Below are 24,836 nucleotides of genomic sequence, written 5' to 3'. Positions count from 1 at the left end.
CCGGAGAGAGCCTGGCAGATTGTTTCAGTGCATGAGACCAGATAATCACTCTGCAGTCATTATGTCAGCTATTCTCTTCTTCTCTCTCTCTCTACTCCTCCTCTTCCTCCTGTCTGCTGGAGCTCTATTGATGTGGAGAAACGCTTTGTCTTTTACAGTCGGACATAGCTCAATAAAACCTCAGATTTCTGGGACTATCGGGGCTGAGCGGCAAAACAAAAACACTTGCGGTGTGAAAATTATTCTGTCTATACAGCTAGAAACAGAAGCTGGTGTGGCGGACATCTCAGAAGAATTACACACTTTTGTAAACTCTGTATAAAGAAGAACTACCTTGACATTTCGTGCCAATGTGCACCGTTCCCCCGTCCCCATAAACTGTTGCGCAATCATGTTTGGGTGCAAACTCGGTGCCGGAGAATCCCTGGATCATTTATCACACAAATGTTTACGTCTCAGAAAGAACTGCTCTGTGTTGTGCCAGTCGCATACCTGCTAATATTTCAGATTCTGTGTTAACATCGCTGGGTCCGCGTAAACTTCTGATCGGGCCTTCTCAGACAGATGAAGTCTTCTAGACTAAACACAAGGTTTGCAGGTTTTTAAGAGGAGCTGACTGGGGCGGCGCGAGTGGGTCCAGCCGTCTCGTTCGGATCCAGGCAGCACGGATTTTGACATTGGAAAATTCCGCCTCAAAGTCTGAACGAGGCTCCTGCCAAGGAATGCCTCTGCGCCTCGAAGCGAGCCCATAACATTTGAGAGATTGATGTTACCTGTGAGGCCTTACAGCCTTTAGTGCGTATGTGTGCATCAAATGTCTTAACATTTTTATTTTTTTTTTTAAATTTTCCGTAAAGGAGAAGCGAACTGATGAGCCCACAGTAACACTGACATGGTTAAAATATCTCTTTAAAAATAAATCATGACTTTGCGAGTCTTCCACATCTATAGTTTGCTTTTGTTTTTTTTTTGTTTTTTTTGGGCTTGTAGTGGCTTGTTTTACTTCAGCAGTCTTCATTTGTTCACCTTTTACCACGTTTAAAAGAGGAGACAGCACATAAAACCTTATTACGCTTATTTATAGGCAGTCCATTGGGATAAAAACGACTTTAAGGCTGAGCACCAAAAGAAAAACACCCCCTTAAGACTCAGTAGATTTGTTTCTGTCTTGCTCGGTTGCGTACAACAGTATAATGTAGTTTAGTCTCTGTAGGTGGTTTCTTTGTTTTCCCTCTGCGTGTTCATCACATAAGGCAAATAAGAGGAAACATAGACAATGTCTTTGCACTTTTTCTTTTTTAAATCCTCCTAAAATGTTGCCTCACCTTCAGTATTCAGTTCATTGGAACTTCACCTGTATACTGGTTGTGTCATCTCCGAAGTGATTCTGCTCCCCTGTTATTATTGTAAGCCTCCTCAGTTTCTTCTATCGCCTGTCTCTGTTTGTGTGTTTCAGGTGGAGTGGATACAGCAGCAGGTGGTGAAAAGGAGGATCAAGAGGGATTTCAAACAGGCCCCGCTCCTTTCGCTGTCAAGCCCCGCCCACAGCAGCCCAGCCCAAAACAACATATTCTATAATGACGCCAAGTGGAACAGTATGTGGTATATTGTAAGTCCAGTGTATACTTATTCCAGGCTTCCTCTCTGTTTACACCAGACAGAAGAATATAACAAGGGCCCATGAACTCAGTGTATGCAGCATCTAGTCTGCTCGGAGGATTGCATGCTGTTCTTTGCCCACATTTATCCAGTTTGTGGGTCAAAGGTCAGGTTAGGTCACTGCATTGTCCTGATTACTGCAGTTGAGCTGAGGGATTTGTGTGTGCGTGTGTCTTTGTTTGTGTCTTATAAGAATGAAGAGTTCCCCTATAGAGAAATGCTTATGCATCCCCACAAAGATGTTTCAGAAAAATGAGCAGAGTTATAATGGGTATTTCTTTTAATTTTTTAAAAAGGGATTGCTTTTGGAAAAATATAATGGGGCTTTGATGACAACTATTAGGGAACGATTGCTCTCAAATAAACATTGTACATTTTGGCTTCTGCTTCACCATTCCAACCTGTGCCTTGAAAATCCCGGCATTAATGAGGAAATTTAGCTTTTATCTGAACTCTAATTGGAACAAGGAAATTGAGGTTCTTTGTTTATTTGTAAGCATTTGTCACAGGAATGCCCACACAGAGGCGTGTACGTGTCTCTGTGGTGGGGGGGGGAGATACTTGTTTTTGCTGGCTTATCACTCCTGTTTGCATACACCTTGAGATCATTGCTCCTTAGTTATATGTTTGTGTGTGCGGTCGAGTGTTCCCAGCTCAGTCAATTGTTAACTCAGTGTAGATAACTGCCGATACTTTGACCCGAGGTTTTATATATTTTTCAGACTTTCAGAACTTCATGTGTGTTTTGAACCTGGAATGGAAAACAAGCTTCCTCTGGTCAATCCCATCAAAGTGACCTTACACAGCCTGATAGTTCTGTCCAGTTGTATAGTTTGTATTTAATCTAAGTGCAGTGCAATATTACACCATTAATTGTTTGAAATAACTAGAATTTTATTGAGCTGTGTGAGAGGCATAGCAAAGTGCTTCTAATCGATGAATAAAGTGTGTGAAGGAGCAATTTAGGGTTAAACATTACACATCTAAATGTCACTTTAACCTTTAGAAAATAAACTATAGCTCGTGACACACGCCTCTGAATAAGATTTGCTGTGAACAATATTGAAATGCCAGGGTTACACTCGGCGACAGTGACCATGTAGCTGTTTTCAATGAAGACGGTGCAGGAGACGGGACTAAAAAAATCCCGCCCGTGCTAGATGAAACGATATCTGACGCCTGCCTCCTGATTTGTCGCGCTCCAGTGGAAGCAGAGTGTGAGAAAGCAGAGGCACATCTGCTCATGTTATCGATCTGCCGCTGTCAGTTTGGGAGAGATTGGTGGTGTTGTCTTTATTTGCAGACGGCACGCAGCTTTCGGTGGTGTAGCTCTGATTGCGTTCTACAATCCACAGATGATGCACGTTAGCTTAATTGGTGATTTTAAATTGGCTGCAGGTGTAGATGTGAGTTATTGTCTGTCTCTGTGTTAGCCCTTTAATGGGCTGGGGACCTGTGCTCCCGTTTAGCCCCGTGTCGTGCCTGCAGTCTTGAACTGGATAAAGGTTTAAGAAATTGGTTGGATAGATGTCTTTGGTTGCTGGAATTCCAAATTATCTGCCAGTCACACATCGTGATCCAGGATAATAGTTTAGGATTGGCAATCGAAGTCCCTCAAGATTTAAAGTGTAAAGTCTCTTTGTTAAATTAGAGACTTAATGTAGGACAATAACTGTGTTATTGTGGGGAAAAACTGACACGTTCTCTCTCTCTCTCTCTCTCTCTCTATATATATATATATATATATATATATATATATATATATATATATATATACACACATACACTGAACAAAAATATAAACGCAACACTTTTGTTTTTGCTCCCATTCCCCATGGGATGGACGTAGAGACCTAAAATTCATTCCAGATACACAATATAACCATCCCTCCCAAACAGTGGTCACAAATCAGTCCAAATGTGTGGTAGTGGGCACATCTGCTATATTGAGATAATCCATCCCACCTCACAGGTGTGCCACATCAGGATGCTGATCTGACATCATGAGTAGTGCACAGGTGTACCTCAGACTGCCCACAACAAAAGGCCACCCTGGAATGTGCAGTTTTTTGCGCTATTGGGGGTCTGGGGACCCAGAACCGGTCAGTATCTGGTGTGACCACCATTTGCCTCATGCAGTGCAACACATCGTCGCATGGAGTCTATCAGATTGTCAATTGTGGCCTGTGGAATGTTGGTCCACTCCACTTCAATGGCTGTGCGAGGTTGTTGGATATTCGTGGGAACTGGTACACGCTGTCGTATACGCCGGTCAAGCACATCCCGAACATGCTCAATGGGTGACATGTCCGGTGAGTATGCTGGCCATGCAAGAACTGGGACATTCTCAGCTGCCATCTGCCCTGAACAATGTGAACCATGATTCATCCGTGAAGCGCACACCTCTCTAACGTGCCAGACGCCATCGAATGTGAGCATTTGCCCACACAAGTCTGTTACGGCGACGAGCTGGAGTCAGGTCAAGACCCCGATGAGGACGACGGGCATGCAGTTGAGCGTCCCTGAGACGGTTTCTGACAGTTTGTGCAGAAATTGTTTGGTTGTGCAAACCAATTGTTCCAGCAGCTGTCTGGGTGGCTGGTCTCAGACGATCTTGGAGGTGAACCTGCTGGATGTGGAGGTCCTGGGCTGGTGTGGTTACACAAGGTCTGCGGTTGTGAGGCCGGTTGGATGTGCTGCCATATTCTCTGAAACGCCTGTGGAGACGGCTTATGGTTGAGAAATGAACATTCAATGCACGGGCGACAGATCTGGTTGACATTCCTGCTGTCAGCATGCCAATTGCACGCTCCCTCATTGCTTGTGGCATCTGTGGCATTTTGCTGTGAGACAAAACTGCACATTCCAGGGTGGCCTTTTGTTGTGGGCAGTCTGAGGTACACCTGTGCACTACTCATGATGTCAGATCAGCATCCTGATGTGGCACACCTGTGAGGTGGGATGGATTATCTCAATATAGCAGATGTGCCCACTACCACACATTTGGACTGATTTGTGACCACTGTTTGGGAGGGATGGTTATATTGTGTATCTGGATTGAATTTTAGGTCTCTACGTCCATCCCATGGGGAATGGGAGCAAAAACAAAAGTGTTGCATTTATATTTTTGTTCAGTGTATATATATATATATATATATATATATATATATATATATATATATATATATATATATATATATATATATATATATATATATATATATATATATATATATATATATATATATATATATATATATATATATATATATATATAGATAGATAGATAGATAGATAGATAGATAGATAGATAGATAGATATATATATATATATAGATATAGATATAGATATAGATAGATATCTCATATATAGATAGATATAGATAGATATCTCATATATAGATAGATATAGATAGATATCTCATATATAGATATCTATGAGATAGATAGTAGGGGTGCAACGATACACAAAATTCACGGTTCGGTTCGATACTTTGGTGTCACGGTTCGATATTTTTTTCGATACAAAAAAAATGTTCATGCCTTTTTAATTTGTCATTTATTAAAATTATAAATATATATTTTAACTCAAAAGTACAGTTTTTAAATTTAACCCTAACCCTTGTGCGTGTTTTTTATTTTGACAGCGAATGCGCACCTGCGGACCACTTATGTGCAGCCCTGGTTATATAGCTCGTCATATTGCAGCCACAGAAATTCTTTTGTCCATGAAACCATAAAGCTGCACTTTCTTTTTGCCTTATAGTCTGATTTGTCATAACTTCTCCATTTTTTGGTAAGCTTTTCTTTGGCTGTCACTTCTTCACCCTGACCTGTCTTATTTGGCTCAGCAGAACTAAAATATATATCGTGCTGCTTTTATACATGCACTCACATAAGCTCAGCGATTCTCTGCGCGATCAACCTCTCACATGTTTAAGCTGCGGGAGATTTCACTTGTTATGTTTGCATAGTAAGCTAACGATTAATAAGACGATGTCAGAGGAATTGGTGCACAAATTATCATCACTCACAGATCAGTGCTGTCGCTCTCTATACACAGTTCGCACGATTGCAAAGTGAAAGCAAAAAAACAAGCGCAAATTCAAACGCGACTTCAATATGTCACATATTGACAGTGGCTCACCGATGCCAATGACATAATTACCCAGCTACATTTCTGAAAGAATGCAAAAGCATTGACATATATTTTTCCTTCCTACAATAGCCCGACGGGCAGGGCAGAGATAGATTTTGGTAGCCCGACTGAAAAAATCGCTAGCTCCGGGACGTCGGGCTAGCGATTTTGCGAGCCCTGTATCTGATTGAGGAATCACTCATCTTTGGAAAAGAGAGTTTATTACAGAGAAATGTCTCTTTCCAAAATAAAAGCTATACTATCCGCTTCTTCTGGGCTATATTCTCAGCAGCATAAGGAGAATCATGTGCTAACAGCTGTCTAAATGACTCGGCTAAAGTTAGTAGCATGCTTGTTGTTTTTGTCTTTGCACTAGGATGATGTCGGCGTAAATGTGCAGTCATATTCGTTGTGTTCCCACTAGTGCTTTCAGGTTGATCTCGTTGAAATGACCTTAACGCCACAACACGGCAAATCTCCGTTAACGAGCTACCGCCGATCGCCCCGTGCATGGGGCTAGATGGCCAACACGTTAACGAGCTAACTGCGCTAACACACTAGTTCCCACCCATGTAATTGAGCATTGCATGGCACATCCAACATACTGTTTTACTTTAGTTCATGACGCGCTTACCTTCAGGGTCATACGTCACATGAAAACCAAAATAATTCCAAACGCCAGATCTGAATGTTGTAAGGAGAGCTTAACTTCTGTCTTGCTAGCTTGCCCTGCGCTCTTCCTTCTGACTATGCTGTCTGTGTTGAGTGCTCAGTGGATCTGCGCTCGACAGTGCAGCCTAGGCGGAGTAGTCGAACGCAGATTCACTGAGCGCTCAACACAGACAGCATCGTCAGAAGAAAAGTTGATAAAATAAATTACAAATGTTGTATTGTTCGATACATATGCGTACCGAACCGAAAGCACTGTATCGAACGGTTCAATATCGATACGAATATCGTTGCACCCCTAATAGATAGAGATATAGATAGATAGATCTATCTCTCTCTCGATAGAGAGAATGTTTGAATTATGTTTTTGCTCTAGTTTTGTGCAGAGAAGTAATGCCAGGTTTTGGGATATTACCTCCTTAGTGGGCTTGCTTAAAGAGCAAGGATGCAGCTGACATCATAGCTAACAAAAGGACTAACGTCCTACCTTTGACCGGTTTTCTCCGGGTGGGGAAAAAATAGGCCCACACAGGTATTCGCCATGAGCAAAACTGTTTATCTTTGAGTTTAAACACAGTTTTGAAACGGAACAAAAAAAGACTCAACTTTCAGGTGTGCAGAAGCTCCTCTCTGTCATGAAGTTGACGTCATTGTTTTCTTTTCTTTTCCACTGTCAGAGAGCATGCCAGCATTGACAAAGGGAATTAGTAAGCCTGGAGGCAGATGATTCCGGTGATTTGGACAATTTGGAAAAGGTTCTCAGTTGGAACTGGTTCTGGATTCCCATCCCTATTCTTGGCACCCTATTCCCAATGACATCATGCAGGTCTTGAATGGCAGCAAGTAATGACTGGTTGGTGATCAGTGTGTAGTTGCAGTTGGAGTCTGTTTCTAATGGTTGAAACGCACTGTGTGAGGTATTTTTCAAAAACGCTGGGCTTTAACTCGATTGGAGTTGTTGAAGTGAAATCGTTCCCCTCTAAGTAAAATCAGAACTCTCCTGCTTGCTCCAAGTTGAAAGAAAGTGACATGAGTACGCTCATAACTTGTAACTCCTAGCTGAACATCTGCAAGAACATGACGGAGTTCCTAAACTCCCACCTCATATGTTTATCCCCACCTGCTCTCTTCTCACCATCTGCTTCCATCTCTGCAGCACTGCAACGATGACGTCCATAATTGCCAGTCGGATATGAACATCATGGGAGCGTGGAAGAGGGGCTACACGGGTAAAGATGTGGTGGTGACCATATTAGATGACGGGATCGAGAGGAACCACCCAGACCTCTATCAGAACTACGTGAGTGTGTATGTATGCGCGTGTAGGGTGGCTATGAGTGGCAGTGTGTGCGCATATTGGCTTTGAGTCGGTGTGTGACAAGTGAGGAAGTGTATGAGTTCAAATGTAAATGCCCCTGCATGTGTTTGCATGAATGGCTATGAGTCTGCCTCATTCAGGATTAACAAGCCACATATACAACACAGTGCACTGATTAATACATAGCAATGCAGTGCCACACTATTGTGATCCTGTTTCTCTTTATTCTTTATCCTTTATTATTCTAGTTGCTCCGTTTCCGCTTAACTACTCCCTCAGTTTTCATCCAATTTTCACCATTCAAATTTTAACCTGTTCTGCTCTTTCTGCTAATGACTGCTATATCTTTTGGTGCTCAGAACTTTTATACTTTTTGAAATATTAAGCTTTTTATGCCATATTTTGTCCCATTGAGATGACTGGGACCACATGACCAGTGTGGTCACTGATATTGCTTGCCGGGGTCACCTGTGTTTTGGCTCAGTGAGATGAGCAGCCATTCTCAGAGCGGGAGGTCTGGGTTCGAATCCCCCTTATGGCAATAATTTTTCAGTTAAAAGTTCAACCTTTTTAACTCTTTTCAACACAAATTTCAGCTTCTTCACCCCTTTTCAGCAGAATTTTCAGTTTTTTCACCTCTTTTCAGCACAAATTCCAGATTCTTCAGCTGTTTTCAGAAGAAACTACAGCTTCTTCACCTCTTTTCAGCTTTTTTCAGCAGAAAGTTTAGATTTTCCACTCTTTTCAGCACAATTCAGCTTCTTCTGCACAGTGTACATTTTGCCTCTCATCATATCTTTCTTTGTGACCAGAACTGGCTTGGCTCAGTGGGATGAGCAGCTGCCGTGGTTCGAATCCTACCTGTGGCGGTTGCCGCACATCTTCCCCGCTTGCATGTACGCTTTATTGACACTGTTCAGTGTACCCTTTCAAATACAGCAGTTTTCAGCAAAGAGTTGAGCTTCTACACAGTGTTTTCAGCAGATGGTTCTCCTTCTTCTGCTGTTTTTAGATTTCACTTCACAGCATTCACACTGCATTTTTGCAGGAAATGCAACTTTTTCTAGTTATGTAAATGTGGAGAAAACAAAAATAAAAATCTGACAATTATAATTGTGATTTTAATAATACAAATTCTGCTTTGTAATCACACTGTTTCTCTTTACCATGTAACCAAGTCGTGTTCCAGAAGACAGCAGTCATGTGATGACCTAGGTAGTGATATTTGCTGCCATTTGGATCATCAGCCCATCATGTGTCTGCAATTAAATTCCAGAGAAAAACTTCCTTAAACTTGCAGATGTGCAGTTATGCTGTGTGTACATGTTTATCTCTCTGTGGGCTCATACTTTAGTGTGTGTGCGTGCTGAGGTATGTCTACCTACGACCGAGAACTGATAGTTGAACTAACTTGTTGGCCTGAGGCAGCAGGTAAAGCCATCAATCAGCTGCGCAGATGAAATGATTCACACCCTCTTTGCGCTGCTGTTATTAGCTACTCTTAATGCTTAGATTTGTTTATGCCGAAGGGCCAGTGGTGCCGCAGATTGGGTTAGCTCTGATTGCATTCGATTTACAAAACTGTTGTGAGTCGTGTTGATGTGAACTCTTCGATTGGGTTAGAGAAGCTTTTTGGCGATCTACAAGCCAGTTATACACACACACTCACAGAGAGTGTTGGACCTACTCTACTAATGAATTCACTTGTTTGCTTGATATTTTTGTGTGTGTGTGTGTGTGTGTGTGTGTGTGTGTGTGTGTGTGTGTGTGTGTGTGTGTGTGTGTGTGTGTGTGTGTGTGTGTGATGATGTTTTGTTATACTTGTGTTGACCTCCATGTCTCCTCCAGGACCCTCAGGCAAGCTATGATGTCAACAGCAACGATGTGGATCCCATGCCTCGATATGATGCGACCAACGAGAACAAGTAAGGAAAATAAATAAGGAAATCTACCCCATAACAGAGAGAGCAAGAAATTAAATTTTAACTGTAACAGGGTTTTTAGAAAATAAGCATGTGGCTTCACTGTTTTGTTTTTGCCAAAAGCTCTTCAGGATAATTTTTTTTCCCTTCATGGATTTCTAAAACAAGCTCTGTGCTTCAATATGTTTGTATTTGCTGAGTCCTGACTCTGTTGTGGTGCAGTGAGTTATATTAGCATATTTGTCTTGATGCATGCTCAATCAGTCAGGTAAGGAAATCCCAAAGAGTTGATTCTGTTCATCTGGACGTCGCTTTTTCAGTGGGAGAAACGTCGCTCATCCAAGTGACTTCTTCAGTCTCAGCTGACTGCAGTTTCCTCTTAGTCTTATAAAAGGTACATTAGCATAATGACTAAAACTAGCACCACTGACAAACAATGGGCTGTGAGGTCAGTTTCTGCGTCATTAATATGCAAGTTGTCATGACCGTTGATCAACAACCACTGATCGCATTAAGTTCACCAGGGAGGACGTGATTTATGACAGTTTAGCCTTCTTAGCTGTGAGATTTCCATCAGTAATGGGGGACATTTAAATGTTGCTGTGTACTGTAAACCTACGCATATGGATCAGTATTTAAGGTTCGACTCTCATCACTGGAGCACAAACTGGGTGTCCTCAGGACGGTACAATACAGAGCGAACACCAGCCCTACAGATACAGCGGCCAGCAAAGCAGAAGAACATCACATCAAGAAGGCCCTGAGTAAATGTTGTTATCCCAGCTGGACATTTGTCAAAGCTGGGAAGGCACCTGAAGAAAGCTTTCTTTCTTCTCTCCAGCCGATCCAGGAGAGAAGAAGGACAACTGTTGCCTCGGCAAAAATGGTGATCCCATATGTTTCAGGAGTATCGGGACTGTCGAGAAACATTTTCTCTAAACAATGCATATCTTTGGCTTTCAAACACCAAAACACGCTGTTTTAAAAATTTGTCCGCATCTGGTCCCCCGACACAAACAGAGTAGTGTGGTGTATCGGGGAAACCAAACAACCTCTGATGAAGCAGATGGCTCAATACAGAAGAGCTAACTCATCAGGCCAGGACTCGGCAGTCTATTAACACCTACAGGCCAGTGGACACTTTCAATGATAAGGATGTACACATCTTGAACAGGGAGGAAGGCTGGTTTGAGCGGGGAGTCAAAGAGTCCATTTACAAAGAAGAGGGAAAGACCATCTCTGAATCGAGGAGGGGGCCTAAGGGTACATCTTTCGCCCTATTACAATGCTGTGATTGCAGCCATTCCCCAACTCTCTGTGAACGGTACTCATGGTCACTGATCAATGATCAATGAGCTTTGATCAGTGGTTGTTGGTCAATGGTCATGACAGTTTACATATTAATGATTCAGAAACTTACCTCAGAGCCCATTGTTCATTCAGTGGTGCTAGTTTCAGTCATTATGCAAATGTACTGTCTATAAGGTCGGGGGAAACCTGCAGTCAGCTGAGAATGAAGAAGTAATTTGGAACTCGCTTGCCTGTGCACTTGTCTTGTGCCAGTTTGGCTCAGTGAGTGATTTTTGGGTGTGTGTGTATGTGTATTTGGCACAGCAGCTCAAGTGCCGTGGCAATGGCTCAGTCCCTGCTGGTAATACGTTGTCTTAAAGAGACATGAGGGCCACGATGCAGCTTAACGAGCTGGTTTCTGTTTGGGTTTGGATTTATATTTGACTGTGAAGCATGTGGAACAGAAATCTGGTTTATTTTTGTTTTTTGAGTTTATCATTCTCTATATGATGATTTTCTGCAGATAATTTTATCTGAATACATGAGGCACGTAATCTGTTAGCTATGTAAAGGGATAAGCTAAATTTAACTACATCTGGGATCAAAATGCAGATTATTGTCAGCAGTTACATAATGCTTGTGGATTTATGATGTCTATGTGTATAAGCAGCAAGCAGGAGGGGATAAACAACTGCATTATCACTATATTAGTCTCCAGAGGTGGGACCAAGTCATTGTTTTGCAAGTCTCAAGTAAGTCTCAAGTCTTTATCCTCAAGTCTCAAGTCAAGTCTCAAGTAATGTCAGGCAAGTCAGAGTCGAGTCTCAAGTCACTGGTGTAAAAGTCCGAGTCAAGTCACAAGTCTGAAATTTTGAATTTCAAGTCCTTTCGAGTCTTTAAAAAAAAAACAACGAAAAAAGAATGTTGCAGTTATGCTAAATGTAAATATTAGACCATGTAATTTTAAAATCTGTGTTTTTCTCAACACATGACAAAATAGTGAACTTAGAAAATATACACAAATTGTGAAATTGCACCTCTTTAAAATGCAGCTCAATTAAACCTAGCTCCAAGAATAATTTTCACCGACAGTTCTGAGATAAGCTGCATGTTATTCTTGGATGCGGTTGTAGGACTGGCTTTAAAATCGCATGACAAAAATATCATATACATTAAAAAAAACTGCATCACCAACGTAGCCTGGAAAACATTTGCTAGTTAGATGAAGTCAGCTATCTCATCTTAGCATATTTATATGCATATTTATAATCATACGGTTCTTGGAGTGAGTGCATACACTCATGAAGTTTAGTAACTTCAGGTCACTGCAACAAGCCCAGGTACAGTTTACCGACGGATGGGTACAGGACCTTGAAATGCACCGTGTAGAACGAAAGACCATCGTACGTATCATAAGTTTACCAGTCTCACAAATTGTCGTCATAAATACACATTCCTTAACCGTTTATTAATAGGACCTTTGAGCTCAACGGTAATTAATTAGCAGTGGAAATAATTTCTGGTAGCGTTACAGAAATGTAGCAGTGACAACAATATTGTATGCTGTAATCGTACTGGGCAATTAGTGATACAAAAAACCTGTTTTATCCTGTGAATAAAAGTATATGTTTTTGTCAATGTACCATAATAACAGAAGCGAAACGCAATATTGTGTCAGGACAATTCACTATTTATGCACAATAAACAAAGGAGCATAGCGCGACAATTTCTGTTCAGCGTCAGACTTGCTTGTAACCTATATCACCAATTACGTTAAGAAAAATGACGTATTAACTACTAAAAAATACTGACCTTCGTGTAAATGCTTGGAGCAGACTAACCTGTGAGCTGGAGGGTTCTGGGACGTTATATCTGATCTTTGAATGGCTGCAATCCAGGCCATCCGTCGCGTCTTTGTTACTTCGGAAACATGGCTTGAACAATTTCTCTTCAACGACGTAATCCGATAACAACCGATCTCTTTACCCGTCGGCTTCCCGTGGCTGTCATGCGACCGGCTATTGCAGTTAATAATACAACAGCTTCTTGACTTGACATTTTTGTGTTTCTTTTTATCGCTGTGTGACTGATTTTAATTGAAAGCCTGCGTGCGCTACTACCGCTTGCCACGAGTTCCCAGAATCCTTTGCGGTTCTACCCGTGAATGACGTCACATTTTCAATCTCTATATAATATGCATGTTAAATTTTATATTTTGGGTAAAATATCAAGTCTTTTCAAGTAAACCGGTTCAAGTCCAATTCAAGTCCCAAGTCATTGGTGTAAAAGTCCAAGTCAAGTCACAAGTCTTAGAACATTTTTTCAAGTCAAGTCTAAAGTCATAAAATTAATGACTCGAGTCTGACTCGAGTCCAAGTCATGTGACTCGAGTCCACACCTCTGTTAGTCTCCTTCTTCCTCTCTGAAGTATTGTCTTTGGATCATTTATTTATTTAACAGTGAAAGTGCATATTACCAACAGTTTATTGAAATATAATTTGACAAAAATGGGGGAAAAAATATCAAAATCGCATCAGCCTAGATGCTCTTAAAGGTACAGTCTGTAATTTTTTGATTAGTTAGTGTGAAATTACAAACTGATGCATTCTCATAATCTTAGAATTAATCCATGAAAAATATATAGGAATGGGCGTCAGTTTGTGGAAGCCACCATGTTGCCCCTTCATCTTGAATACAGTGGCTGAGAATGCCAAATTGGGAGGAGAAGAGAAACTGTAGGTGCACGTGGGGCTTCCCAGCAAAACTTAATTAGTGTCTGACCTTCAGACTCGAGATATAAAGGGTCATTCACATATTTTATCATCTGAGAAAGGGTCCACCTCTCCAAAAAAAGCAAAAGCGCAAAGAGACAATCCAATAATAAAATTTTATCCTCTCCATTATCTTCAAGCCTCACCTATTGTACTAAAGTCGGAGCTCTATGATACACAACAACCTGCATTAAAAATGCTCATTTTTTTCCAGATATTGTTGCAATTATTTGTTGTCAGTACATTAGACATGCGTCCCTCACCATCTCAAGATGGCTCACAAAAGCCACTAATTAATAACAACAGCTGGTTATAAGCCAACGTAACTCCAGCTAAGTGTCTGTGAGTCTAGCAATGTTGGGTTAACAGCTAACAGCGGCTAACGGCAGCAAAAACAGCTGCATGTACCGACAAAAAGTTTGGAAATCGACAACAACTCACCTTAGCATTGCTGTCATCAGACGGAAGAAGGATTCACGGATTTATCGAGTTATTTCAGACTAATTTCACAAATTAACTTTGGAGGCTTTTTGAGTAATTGAACATGAGCACATATTGATGGCTGAGGTAAAAAGCAGACTGACAGCTTACACTCACTACAGATGGTGGCCGGAGTTGTTTGTCCTACTGTGGTCCCACCATAGGTAGGATTACACACTGGAATTGGGAGGGGTAAGAAAACAGTTCTAAGTTGATTACAATCTATGAGTGTATTGACATCGAGTGGTTTTACACACTGTGGATTAGGTTAAGGAGGTAAAATTTTATAGGACAATATTTTTCTTTCTGTTTAACCTATTCATTAACCTACAATTAGGATCATAGGTTTTTAGGATCCCCATTTGCTGGGTTTGATGTTACCACTATTTATACAACAGTACGACTCTGTTTGACAAAGTGACTTGAAAATGTAAGATTTAGTAATAATATTCAGATGGATTGGGGTGAAACAATCCCAAGAAATATAAAAAACAAAAAAATTAGAGATTATATTGAGCCTAATTCATAAAGAACCAACAAGAATACTTTGCACTGGGGCCAAAAGCAACAAAAACAAAATCTGATGGCTTTACCCTTTTAAAATTTTTTTACAAAGTTAAAAAGTTAAAACTCTGTCTTCTTTTGAAACAGCCCCATTTAGAGTCATTCATTGCACAAATACATAGTTCTAAGTGAACTAAGAGACCCCGAGTGGCTGTGACACAGATGTGCAAAAAATGGAAAATACAGGCAAACAAAGACTGGAGAGACGGCCACACAGACGATTTTATGGATTACTGGAGTGAAGTGAACTGAGTGGGCTGGGACTGTTGAAGCATTTTGAAAGAAGGAGCCAGCAGCTTGGCTCATTAACTTTGATAAAGAGGCCTATCACTGATGTGCAGCTATTTGATGTGTTATACTTTAACCCTCACAGCTGCATTTGTGTTAACTTCACTGTGTCATGGACACAGAATCTGAAGGTTACCAGACCTTTACATATGGCATATGCATTTAATATCTAGGCTGGATTAAATTGAGCATAAATCAAAAGATCCAGTGCGTGACACAAAGGTCATGTTAAAGTTGCTTTGTCAAGTGGTAATGGTTTGATAAACAGCCTATCATGTAAAACATAATGCTTAAAATTTGAGCATTACTATGACTATTGGCAAAGGGGTCCCCAAAATAATTTGCTGTAAAGGATTGCGCTCTGTTTTCAAGTGCAAATCTGCAAATTGGAACCATTTACAGCAACAAAGCCAGCATAGTGTGTTCTTTACTCTCACCCATTTTGTCTTTGTACGAGCAGAAACTCTGACATCATTGTAACACATCACAGCGCATACATCTGAAGTGTTTAGTCTGAAAACATTTAAAATTGAAATGGCTCCAGTCGCTTCTAATGTGAAAATAGGCATTCGCCCTACCAGTGTTAGGTTTATGAGGTTGTAAATTGGGAAAGTGACCCCCCAGTGGGGAGAAAACTGTGACCCCAAAAGTTTGGAAATCTTTGATGTTGAAGCAATTTAGATTTTCTGCTTATAAGTATTTCTTTTTTTAAATTTATTTAGATTAATAGTAGCAGAAACACAGCACCTTAGTTAAGTGAGGACAGTGATTACAGATAATTTGAGTCTATCGTGTATCTGTGGAGCAAACTTTGCTCTGACTCCCCTGGGGTCGGGGGGTGTTCATGATAGCTAGATGCTGGGTTTCCGTGGCAACGGTCAGAGCTGTTTCCGGGACAAGGGGGAGGCGGGATGATGCAGATGTTCTCTGCAGGAGGTGAATGCGTGTGTGAGTGTGTTTGTGTCGATCCAGAAAGTGGTGTTTTTTGAGCAGGCGGCGGACGCAAACATGCCATGTTTGTTTACGCTGGTCCCTGGCCTGGGCCGATTGTCACCACTGCAGTTGCTGGTGGAATGTTACCCTGGTGTGTGTTTTTGTGTGTACATGTGTGTATTTTTAACTGTCAAAGGAAGTGTGAGCAGTCTAACATACTAGTTTTTTTTTTCATTTATTTCCTGTGTGCTCGTAGGGAGCACATTACTTGCATGCTGTGCTCAGAAAATATCACAAAAGGACCTGTGTGTGTGTGTGTGTGTGTGTGTGTGCGCGCGTGCGCATTTGGGGAGCATTGACATTGACTACTCCAAACATTTGTCCTGATAGTATTACAAATGATGAAGTACCTACTCTTTCATCCTCTGTCAGGGAAAAGAAAAAACAAGAATTGCAGAAATATTTGTAGCATTTCTTACATTTGTACACTTCAAGCGTATAGTTTATGATGACTTCAGCAGAAATGTACATATTTGTCCATGAAAAAGCGCGGTTACACGTCTGTCGATTCCCCTTCAGATGCAGCATGTTTATGTGGTGGTTTGCGTGTGTGATTCTGCTTGTGTATATATTTACTCATCTGGGACATTCTCCAGCTCAGTTACATGATCTGTGTGTGTGTGTGTGTGTGTGTGTGTGTGTGTGTGTGTGTGTGTGTGTGTGTGTGTGTGTGTGTGTGTGTGTGTGTGTGTGTGTGTGTGTGTGTGTGTGTGTGTGTGTGTGTGTGTGTGTGTGTGTGTGTTTAGATTTTTGTAATAAGCTTCTTCATTCCCACTCTTTCCCCAGACACGGCACACGGTGTGCGGGTGAAGTTGCTGCAGCTGCAAACAACTCCCACTGCATTGTGGGAATTGCCTACAATGCCAGAATAGGAGGTGAGCGATATGTTATATTTGCACTTTATCAACAATGTTTGACATGACATCTCTTTCAGCAGAGACCTACGTAATAAGGATTTATTAGTGTCATTAAGAGTTAAGAACCTCTAATGCATTTCAAAGGATGCTGAAGAGAACTGCCACTGCTGAACTTCTGGTTTCACTGCTTTTGTGAATGTCATTGACCTATGCAGAGTTACTGGCTCACCCTAAATGTTAGGGTTTTTTTAATATCTCATGCACATCATAATCTCACCGACAGATTAGCTGCTTCTGTTTATATTCATTATAAACCCGACAACTGAAATGTCATTAGACATCAAAGGACATCGTAGCACAAATGTGCTGTACATATGTGTCTCCTAATTCTTTAAAAATGTTATTAATGACATTTTCAAATATTTTTAATGTTGCATTAAAAAAATATCTTCCTTCAAGTTACAATTATAGATGAACACAGTATGACCAACTAGTGACACATGAATCGTTGTGCTCAACATGCCTCATTTAACACCTCTATGCCATATAAGCCATTTCGAGTCAGCTGCTCTTAAAAATAAAAACAAAAACACTGAATCATGTCTTGTTTTTAAACACTGGATGTTCCAGAAAACTTTGACCTATTCAGCTTTTGACTGTGCACACCAAACGCACAGTGAAGCATGGTGGAGGGAGCATCATTGTTTTGGGCTGCTTTGCATTTAATCTCTTGGATGCCTTAAAAATCACTGAGGGAATAAAGAATTCAAAGTTGTATAAAGAAGCAGCCCCAATAATTATTTCATGGAGGATGTTGCTGAAAGAGGATATAACTCGAGTTCACATCAGATTGAGAGCCTGAACTGTAATTACCGTAAATCCCGGACTACAGAGCGCACCTGATTAAAAGCCGCATGCTCTAATTTTAGAAAGAAAATCAATTTTGTACTTGTACAGGTCGCACCGGATTTTAAGCCGTATGCGTTTCACTTGTAATATGAGATACTTACACAGAAATATTATACGTGAGGATTTTTAACGTTTAATTTAATCCGTAAGGTAACATAAACGTTATGGTAACATACAAAATACATACTGCAAATGCTTTTTTTTCCTCGAACAGCGCCCGTAACACGGCTACCTTTAAGTATACGTACGTATCGGTAACACACAAATTACATTGCTTATGGTTTTTTTACGGAACAGTGCACACACAACATTACGTCTCTTAACAACCCGTAAAAATATATACCGTATATATACTCCTTATCAATTTTATTGGTCTACTGTTACCAGGCAAAATGTTTTTGGCCGCATGAAAAAAAAATGCATTAGCCGCATGTCAGTATAAGCCGCAGTGTTCACAGTGTGGGGGAAAAAGTAGCGGCTTATGACCCGAAAACTACGGTAATCGGTGTGTTGAATGAAGGTTCAGCTATTTTTCTGTTATTAGTTTTGTTTTTTCACCAGTTGTTTGTTGAAACAGAATCAGGCTACGTGTTATGAGCAGTAATTCCATAGATGCTTGAAATTATAGAGGTTTTTACAAACTTTTTACTTTTTATTTTTTCTTCTTCTTCTTCTTATTATTATTATAGCTTATTCTGTAGATTCTTGAGATATTGATCTAACTTGATCAAATGCATGCTTTATTTCTGTGTTTATGCATCAGGTGTGCGAATGCTGGATGGAGATGTAACGGACATGGTGGAGGCCAGATCTCTTAGCTTGAACCCACAGCACATCGACATCTATAGTGCCAGCTGGGGACCCGATGATGACGGAAAGACCGTGGATGGACCAGCAACTCTGGCCAGGCAGGCCTTTGACAATGGCATCCGCACGGTGGGTACACGTACACATGGACTCTCGTATACATGTAGAAACAAGTAAACATGTGATTCATTGTTTAAACAGGACTTTGGCATTAGTATTCATGTGGCAAGAAAAGATGTAAACACACACACAAAGACACACTCAAAGCAGATGTGCATTTCACGCTAATATAATTGTAGTCTAAGCTGCTTCCAGGCTATCTCTACCTGTGAAGCTCCTCCGGACATTAGAGAGCAGCTCTGCTCTATTAGCATATATTCATTTACATATTCATAGCCTGTTTTGCATAACTGCAAGCTAGTGTTGTGATGTCGGCTGAGTGGAGCGAAAAAGCAATATCAGAGGTTAAGTGGGGTGAAGTCATTTACTGGTTATGTCTCACAAATGTGCTCATTAACATTAAAAGTTTACTTTAGGTGGCTGTTTCCATTCTGGGCAAGCAGATGTTGACCTTTTGAGGGGTGATCCAGGGAGGGAGGGGAATCGGTGGGGCTGGTTGACTCTAGAAGATGAGAACGAAAGGCTCCTGTCGCAAAACAGGAAGGAAGGGAGAGAAGGAAAAGAGTGATGGAACAGGCTGTGAGTGTTAGAAGAACAGGCCAGCCTGTTGATGACAGGCTGGCCTTTAACATGAGGTGAAGTGAGGGGGATATCTGTCCCACTGGTATGGGTAGGGCACGTGTGTCCTTGCATGCCCACCAACCGTTTGAGCCTGACTGGAAATGGCATGTTTGTGAGTGTAACAAGTACTTGTGCATATCTTGAAGTGGCAGTTTATCACAGAGAGCCAAGGTGTTAGAAATAACACTGACAGCTGTGGGGAGATACCCTGGCTTGTCCCAGTTTAAATGCGATTGTTTGAATGGGAATTGTTGTTTTAGGTGTTAATCAGACTGCCTGTGTATATTTTGTAAGAGGGAAATCCCATTAACACATTTGCAGATTTTTTTTTTTTCAATAGTTTTCTGAAGTGCTGTTTTAATTTGACTTGATCAGTTATTTTTTTAATGAATAGAACTTTTAATGAAGGTTATTTGTGGAGGTATTGCTTTTTTATTTTTCTCAGCTGCTAATGAATGCTGTTTATCCCGTGTATCGCCTCTCTCCTCTCCTTCATCGTCCTCTCTTCTTCTTTGTCCCCTTCTTTCTTTTCATAACTGCTCTTCAAAGCGCTCTCCGTCCCTCTCATCTGTCAGCATTTGCTCCTGTCTGATACCCTCCCTTCACAGAGGGCTTGGCTCGCTTATCGCTGCCTGACAGAAGCCCCCTTTTGAAGAACTCCATTCTACCTTTTATTCCTGGCTCTATGTCTGTGTGTGTCTGTGTGTGTTAGTGCGCTTATTGTGCGAGTGTGTCTTGACAAACGTTGTGAATTTTAGCACCCGTGTGTTTGTCAGAGATCTCTTCTGCTGACTCCTGGGTGAACTTTGACTGTGACATCCTCAGCGTGTCTCCGCTGGGTTCGCGGTGTAGATCAAAATTAGTTTGAACAAATGTGGAAGTATACCTTCTAACTGAAATGGTAAAAGAAAAAACTGAGGCAAAATTGTATTAATGTGAGTGTGAGGCTCACCCTTAACATGGGCTCTCCATTAGGAAGATTTTCTGAATACGACTGGGATTTTTTTTTTTTTTTGTTTGTTGTTGTTTTTTTAAATGTTCTGAACACCAAGATTTGTATTTTCGGTTTGTGTTATGTTTATGTCCTGTGGCAAACTCTGGTCACATAGGGGAAAAAAGTATTTCCTTACTGGCTGATGAATGGCTGCTAGCAGTTGCTGAATAAAATTCGTCACAAAGAGGTATACGGTGCTGCAGTGGATGCATACTTTGCTTTAGCGATCAGTGGTTGGCAGGGAGGGAGGAACTGACAGGTCTCTGACTTGCCTGCATGGCTCGGGCTTCGGGAGCTGATTTCACAGCCACTGGCAGCAACCTCCAGCACCCACTGACCAGTCAGTCGAAGAATGCAGTTTACTTATAACCGGTTGTTTTCAGATGGTTGAGGCGGTCTCTCTACGCCCATGTAACCAGGGCCTAAAATCTGGAAAACATGCACATAAAAAACTTCCCATCTTGAAGTCGTGAAGGCTTCCTTTCTGCCAAGCAATGCCCGTGATCTGTCGTCTGTATTTGTTCAGTGCTTTCTTTTCACATTATAATGTGACTGCTTTGATGTTTACGTGGCAATTTCAAAGAAAAGCCACAGAATACTAAGCAAAACACAGTATCTTTCTCTAGGATGTAACAAAATGGAAATGTTGAGTAGAGGGGAAAGACGGTGCGTAAAAAAAAAAAAAAAAAAAAAAGTAACAAGAAGCAACAAAAACGGAGTTGAAGGGTAGAAAATGTGGAATTAAGGGAATTGAAGAGCCTGAGTTACTGTTGATATGCAATTCCTTTTAATCATACAAAGTATTTGACAAATTTAAGTTTATAGTTTTTACTAATGAAGTGTAGTCAGACTTCAGACGTCATACAATGCAATGTACAGTTCAGGAAAGCGTGCATCTTTTTAATGTAATTTCCTGTAGCTCAATTATTGCAATTTAAAACGAACGTAATAGTTTCCAGTAACGTCTGTCAGTCAGTAAACGATGCTGCATGCTCTGCTGCAGTGACGTGACAAGACAGAAGTGAACCTCGCTCAGTCCAAGATCCTAAAAACCCTCACTTACACAGCATGGCTCCAAGCATTGCCAACATCTTTTTTTCTTTTTTTAGGTGGAGGCAGGCACACACATCCACAGTATTTGGCCAGTTAAAACATTATGATTACTAAACTTGGATCAGATAACATCAGTTTTGTTGCCAGACACCCACAAGATCGTTGAGGACTTTAACTGTCTGGCTTCTCTCTGATCTTTTTCTGCTCTTTTGCTGTTGCTGGTAAAGATTTGTTTTTTCTTTTTTCTTCAAGCAATTCTTCAATCTATCGCTTTCATTTTTAAAATACATTAAAAGATCATTTTAAAATAAAGCCAAAGGTCTAGCGGGCAGCAACTGCCTCCAAGTACAAAGACAATTTGAAGTCTTTTAATAAAAACCTTCTCTTGTTTCTTCTCCTGTCAGGGGAGAAAGGGCCGCGGCTCCATCTTTGTATGGGCTTCAGGAAACGGCGGGCGCAGCAGAGACCACTGCTCCTGTGACGGCTACACCAATTCCATCTACACCATCTCCATCTCCAGCACGGCTGAGAGCGGACGCAAGCCCTGGTATCTGGAGGAGTGCTCGTCTACACTGACCACCACTTACAGCAGCGGGGAGAACTACGACCGAAAGATTGTAAGTGCTGAGTGAAGGAAAATAAGCACCAATGGGTGATGACTGATGATTTCAGTTACGCACCAAACACCACACATTTATTTGTCCACATCCAAATGATCCAGTTTAGGTGATGTAAGCGTCTGGCTAGGATGCCTCCTGGGTGATGTGTTCTGGGTATGTCCTACCAGGAAGAGGCACTGGGGTAGACCCAGGACATGCTGGAGGGATTATGTATCTTGACTGGCCTGGGAATGCTTTGGTCTTCCCCTTCTCTTTTGCTCAGTCTGCTGCCATGGATGGCTGGATAGATGGAGGAAAACCCAGTATAGTATAATTTCAAATAAGCATACAGCATGGCTCCTGTGCACCTCCCAGGTGAAGTATTTCCAGGCATGACCTGCTGGTAGGAGACTCCAGGGTGGGCCCAGGACATGCTGCAGATGTTATTTCTCTCAGCTAGCTTGGGAACACATCTGTTTCTCCCAAAAGAGCTGAAGGAGGTGGATGGGGAAAGAGAGGTTTAGGCTTCTCTGCCTTTAATGCTGCCCCTTTAACAGAGTTAAATGATGGATGGATGGAGGTATGGTGCAGCATGATAAAAACTGACATGAACCTGGCCTCGTGTGTGCTTGTAGGTCCAGTTTTGTAGCCTTGTTTAACTCAGATCAACCACATCAGTCCCGCTGACCTGCTGGGATGAGCAGTGCCTGTTGGCCTCTTCGAGTTGGCTTGTCTGGCAGCGTCTTGTTGCATTCCTCATACTGATGCTACTACACACACACACACACACACACACACACACACACACACACACACACACACACACACACACACACCCCTGAACACGCATGCTGTGTATGATTTATCGCTGGCTGTGTACTCTTTGTTCACAGTAGAACTTCATATATTTGATATATGAGTGTCAGCATATCTACTTGGGCACATACTGTCGACTCTAATACTATTGAACCACATTCTGTTCTCGTGTATATGTGTGTGTGTCTCTTCAGATAATCCCCCAAACTTTTCAGTCCAGAAAAGGTCCTTTGATGAGGGCTAAGACTGGAAGTTAGCCAGGCTTTCCTTGGCTAACTGACTGTCAAGCTGTCTGACTAGTTCGCTGCTTAAAGTCCATACAATCAAAGGGAACATGCAGCTTTTTAATAACACGTTTTTATGCTACTTTATACTTCTTACAGTGTTTTCCTTTCTTCTTTAACACTAAACTTATTCCCTGTGAATCTGGTGAGTGTGTGTGTGTGTGTGTGTGCGTGTGTGCGTGTGCGTGTGCGTGTGCGTTATCTATAGAAAGGCAGCGTATCAAAGCTGGAATGGTAGTTTAAAGAGTTTCAGGTGTGTCTAAATCCTGCTGATCCTCATGACTTCAATCTCTTCCCGTCTTTTTCTCCCTCTGGTCTTCCCGGTACTGTCATTGTTGATTCCTTTCCTCCACCTCTGTAATGCCCTTCTCATGGTTTCCTTCATTGTTTGCTTACGGCTTTCTGATTCCTCATCCTCTCTTTTATCATCTTTGACGTTGATTCATCATCCTGCGCCTGTCTCTTTGTTGCCTCTGACTCTCTTCACTTCTCTTTCCACAGATCACAACAGACCTGAGGCATCGGTGTACAGACAGTCACACAGGGACGTCAGCCTCAGCTCCCATGGCTGCTGCGATAATTGCTTTGGCCCTGGAGGCAAAGTAAGATCCACTTAACCTCATCCTTTCACTTCATCCCTTTGCCCCGTGCTCACCTTCTAATGCCTTCTTGTCCTCTGGCCTGTTTTGGTGTGTAAAAGGCACCACGTGAAGTTGCTCTCTTCTTTTTTTTTTTCTTTGTTTTTTTTTTTGTCAGAGTCAGCAGGACAGATGCATTTAATTACACGGAAATGCTGTCTTTCTTTTTATCAGCCCACATTTGTGAAGCTGTAAAGAGTTTTACAAGATGAGGTCATACTGGATAACAGATCATCTGCTTGTTTTCAGTTTCAGCGGCACATCTAGTGACGTGTAAACTTACTGTTGGATGGTGGGCCAGAAAAAAAACGCGTGTGCCTGTTTTTGAATGTGCAATAAACTTTCATCCGTTCAGTGATGCATTCACATTTGCTGCTTCTGCACTTTAAGCTCAGCATATTTGTGAGTGTGCGTTGTGGTGAAAAAAAAATGCATGAATACAGGATGCTTGTTAGCTGCTGTAAAGCCTGTTTGACTGTCAGAAATTTGCGTTGAACATCCACAGATATGTGACAAATTAAAAGAAAATCCAGTAGACCTTGGCATTGATTCTGCTGGATGGATGAGCACATTCCCTCATTAGAAGAGTGCTGCCAAACACATTGGTTTAAAATCTCCCCTTCAGGTTTAAATCTGGAGAGCTGGTGTGTTCGGTCACCCCCTCGTGCCCTGTTGATGGAGGCGTTATCACTGTAAACAACTTTGTATTTGTAATGACCTCTCCCTAATGCTACATTAACAGTGAGATGGCAGCACAACCAAAATTTTTGCAACAGTGTGCAGCAAACTTGGATCTCGCTGCTTTTGAAACGGTTGCTTTGAAGATGGGGACCAGGTCTGTGACTACGCTGGTGTGTGATAGTGAAGGTGACCAAACGGCAATAAGACAATCAGTCTGCTGTCAGTTTGTGTCGCGTTATCTGCATTTTTTTCTTTTTGCAATAATATAGAGATTTAACTATGATAAGGTAAACATCTCTTTGTGTCTGCACATAAACTACTTGCATTCAGAGCCCAGTTCAAAGCCCACAGATGTGAAGCAAAAA

The 24,836-nt window shown here is 41.5% G+C and overlaps 1 protein-coding gene across 3 annotated transcripts in view; it reads left to right on the top strand.

Annotated features, from left to right (window-relative positions):
• The window catches only part of pcsk5b (proprotein convertase subtilisin/kexin type 5b), an 88,624-nt gene that overhangs the window by 15,088 nt on the left and 48,700 nt on the right, over positions 1-24,836 (top strand). For all 3 annotated transcript variants that reach the window (XM_026187563.1, XM_026187565.1, XM_026187564.1), the window contains exons 3-9: positions 1,457-1,609; positions 7,623-7,766; positions 9,633-9,709; positions 16,879-16,967; positions 18,622-18,794; positions 21,858-22,070; positions 23,654-23,754. In XM_026187563.1, coding sequence (XP_026043348.1) covers positions 1,457-1,609; positions 7,623-7,766; positions 9,633-9,709; positions 16,879-16,967; positions 18,622-18,794; positions 21,858-22,070; positions 23,654-23,754 — 950 coding nt within the window. The remainder of the gene's footprint in view (positions 1-1,456; positions 1,610-7,622; positions 7,767-9,632; positions 9,710-16,878; positions 16,968-18,621; positions 18,795-21,857; positions 22,071-23,653; positions 23,755-24,836) is intronic.

Source organism: Astatotilapia calliptera, chromosome 12 (genome assembly GCF_900246225.1).
Source record: "Astatotilapia calliptera chromosome 12, fAstCal1.2, whole genome shotgun sequence".
NCBI lineage: Eukaryota > Metazoa > Chordata > Actinopteri > Cichliformes > Cichlidae > Astatotilapia > Astatotilapia calliptera.
Note: the sequence above shows the minus strand (reverse complement) of the source record. Positions and strands in the feature narration are given on the sequence as shown.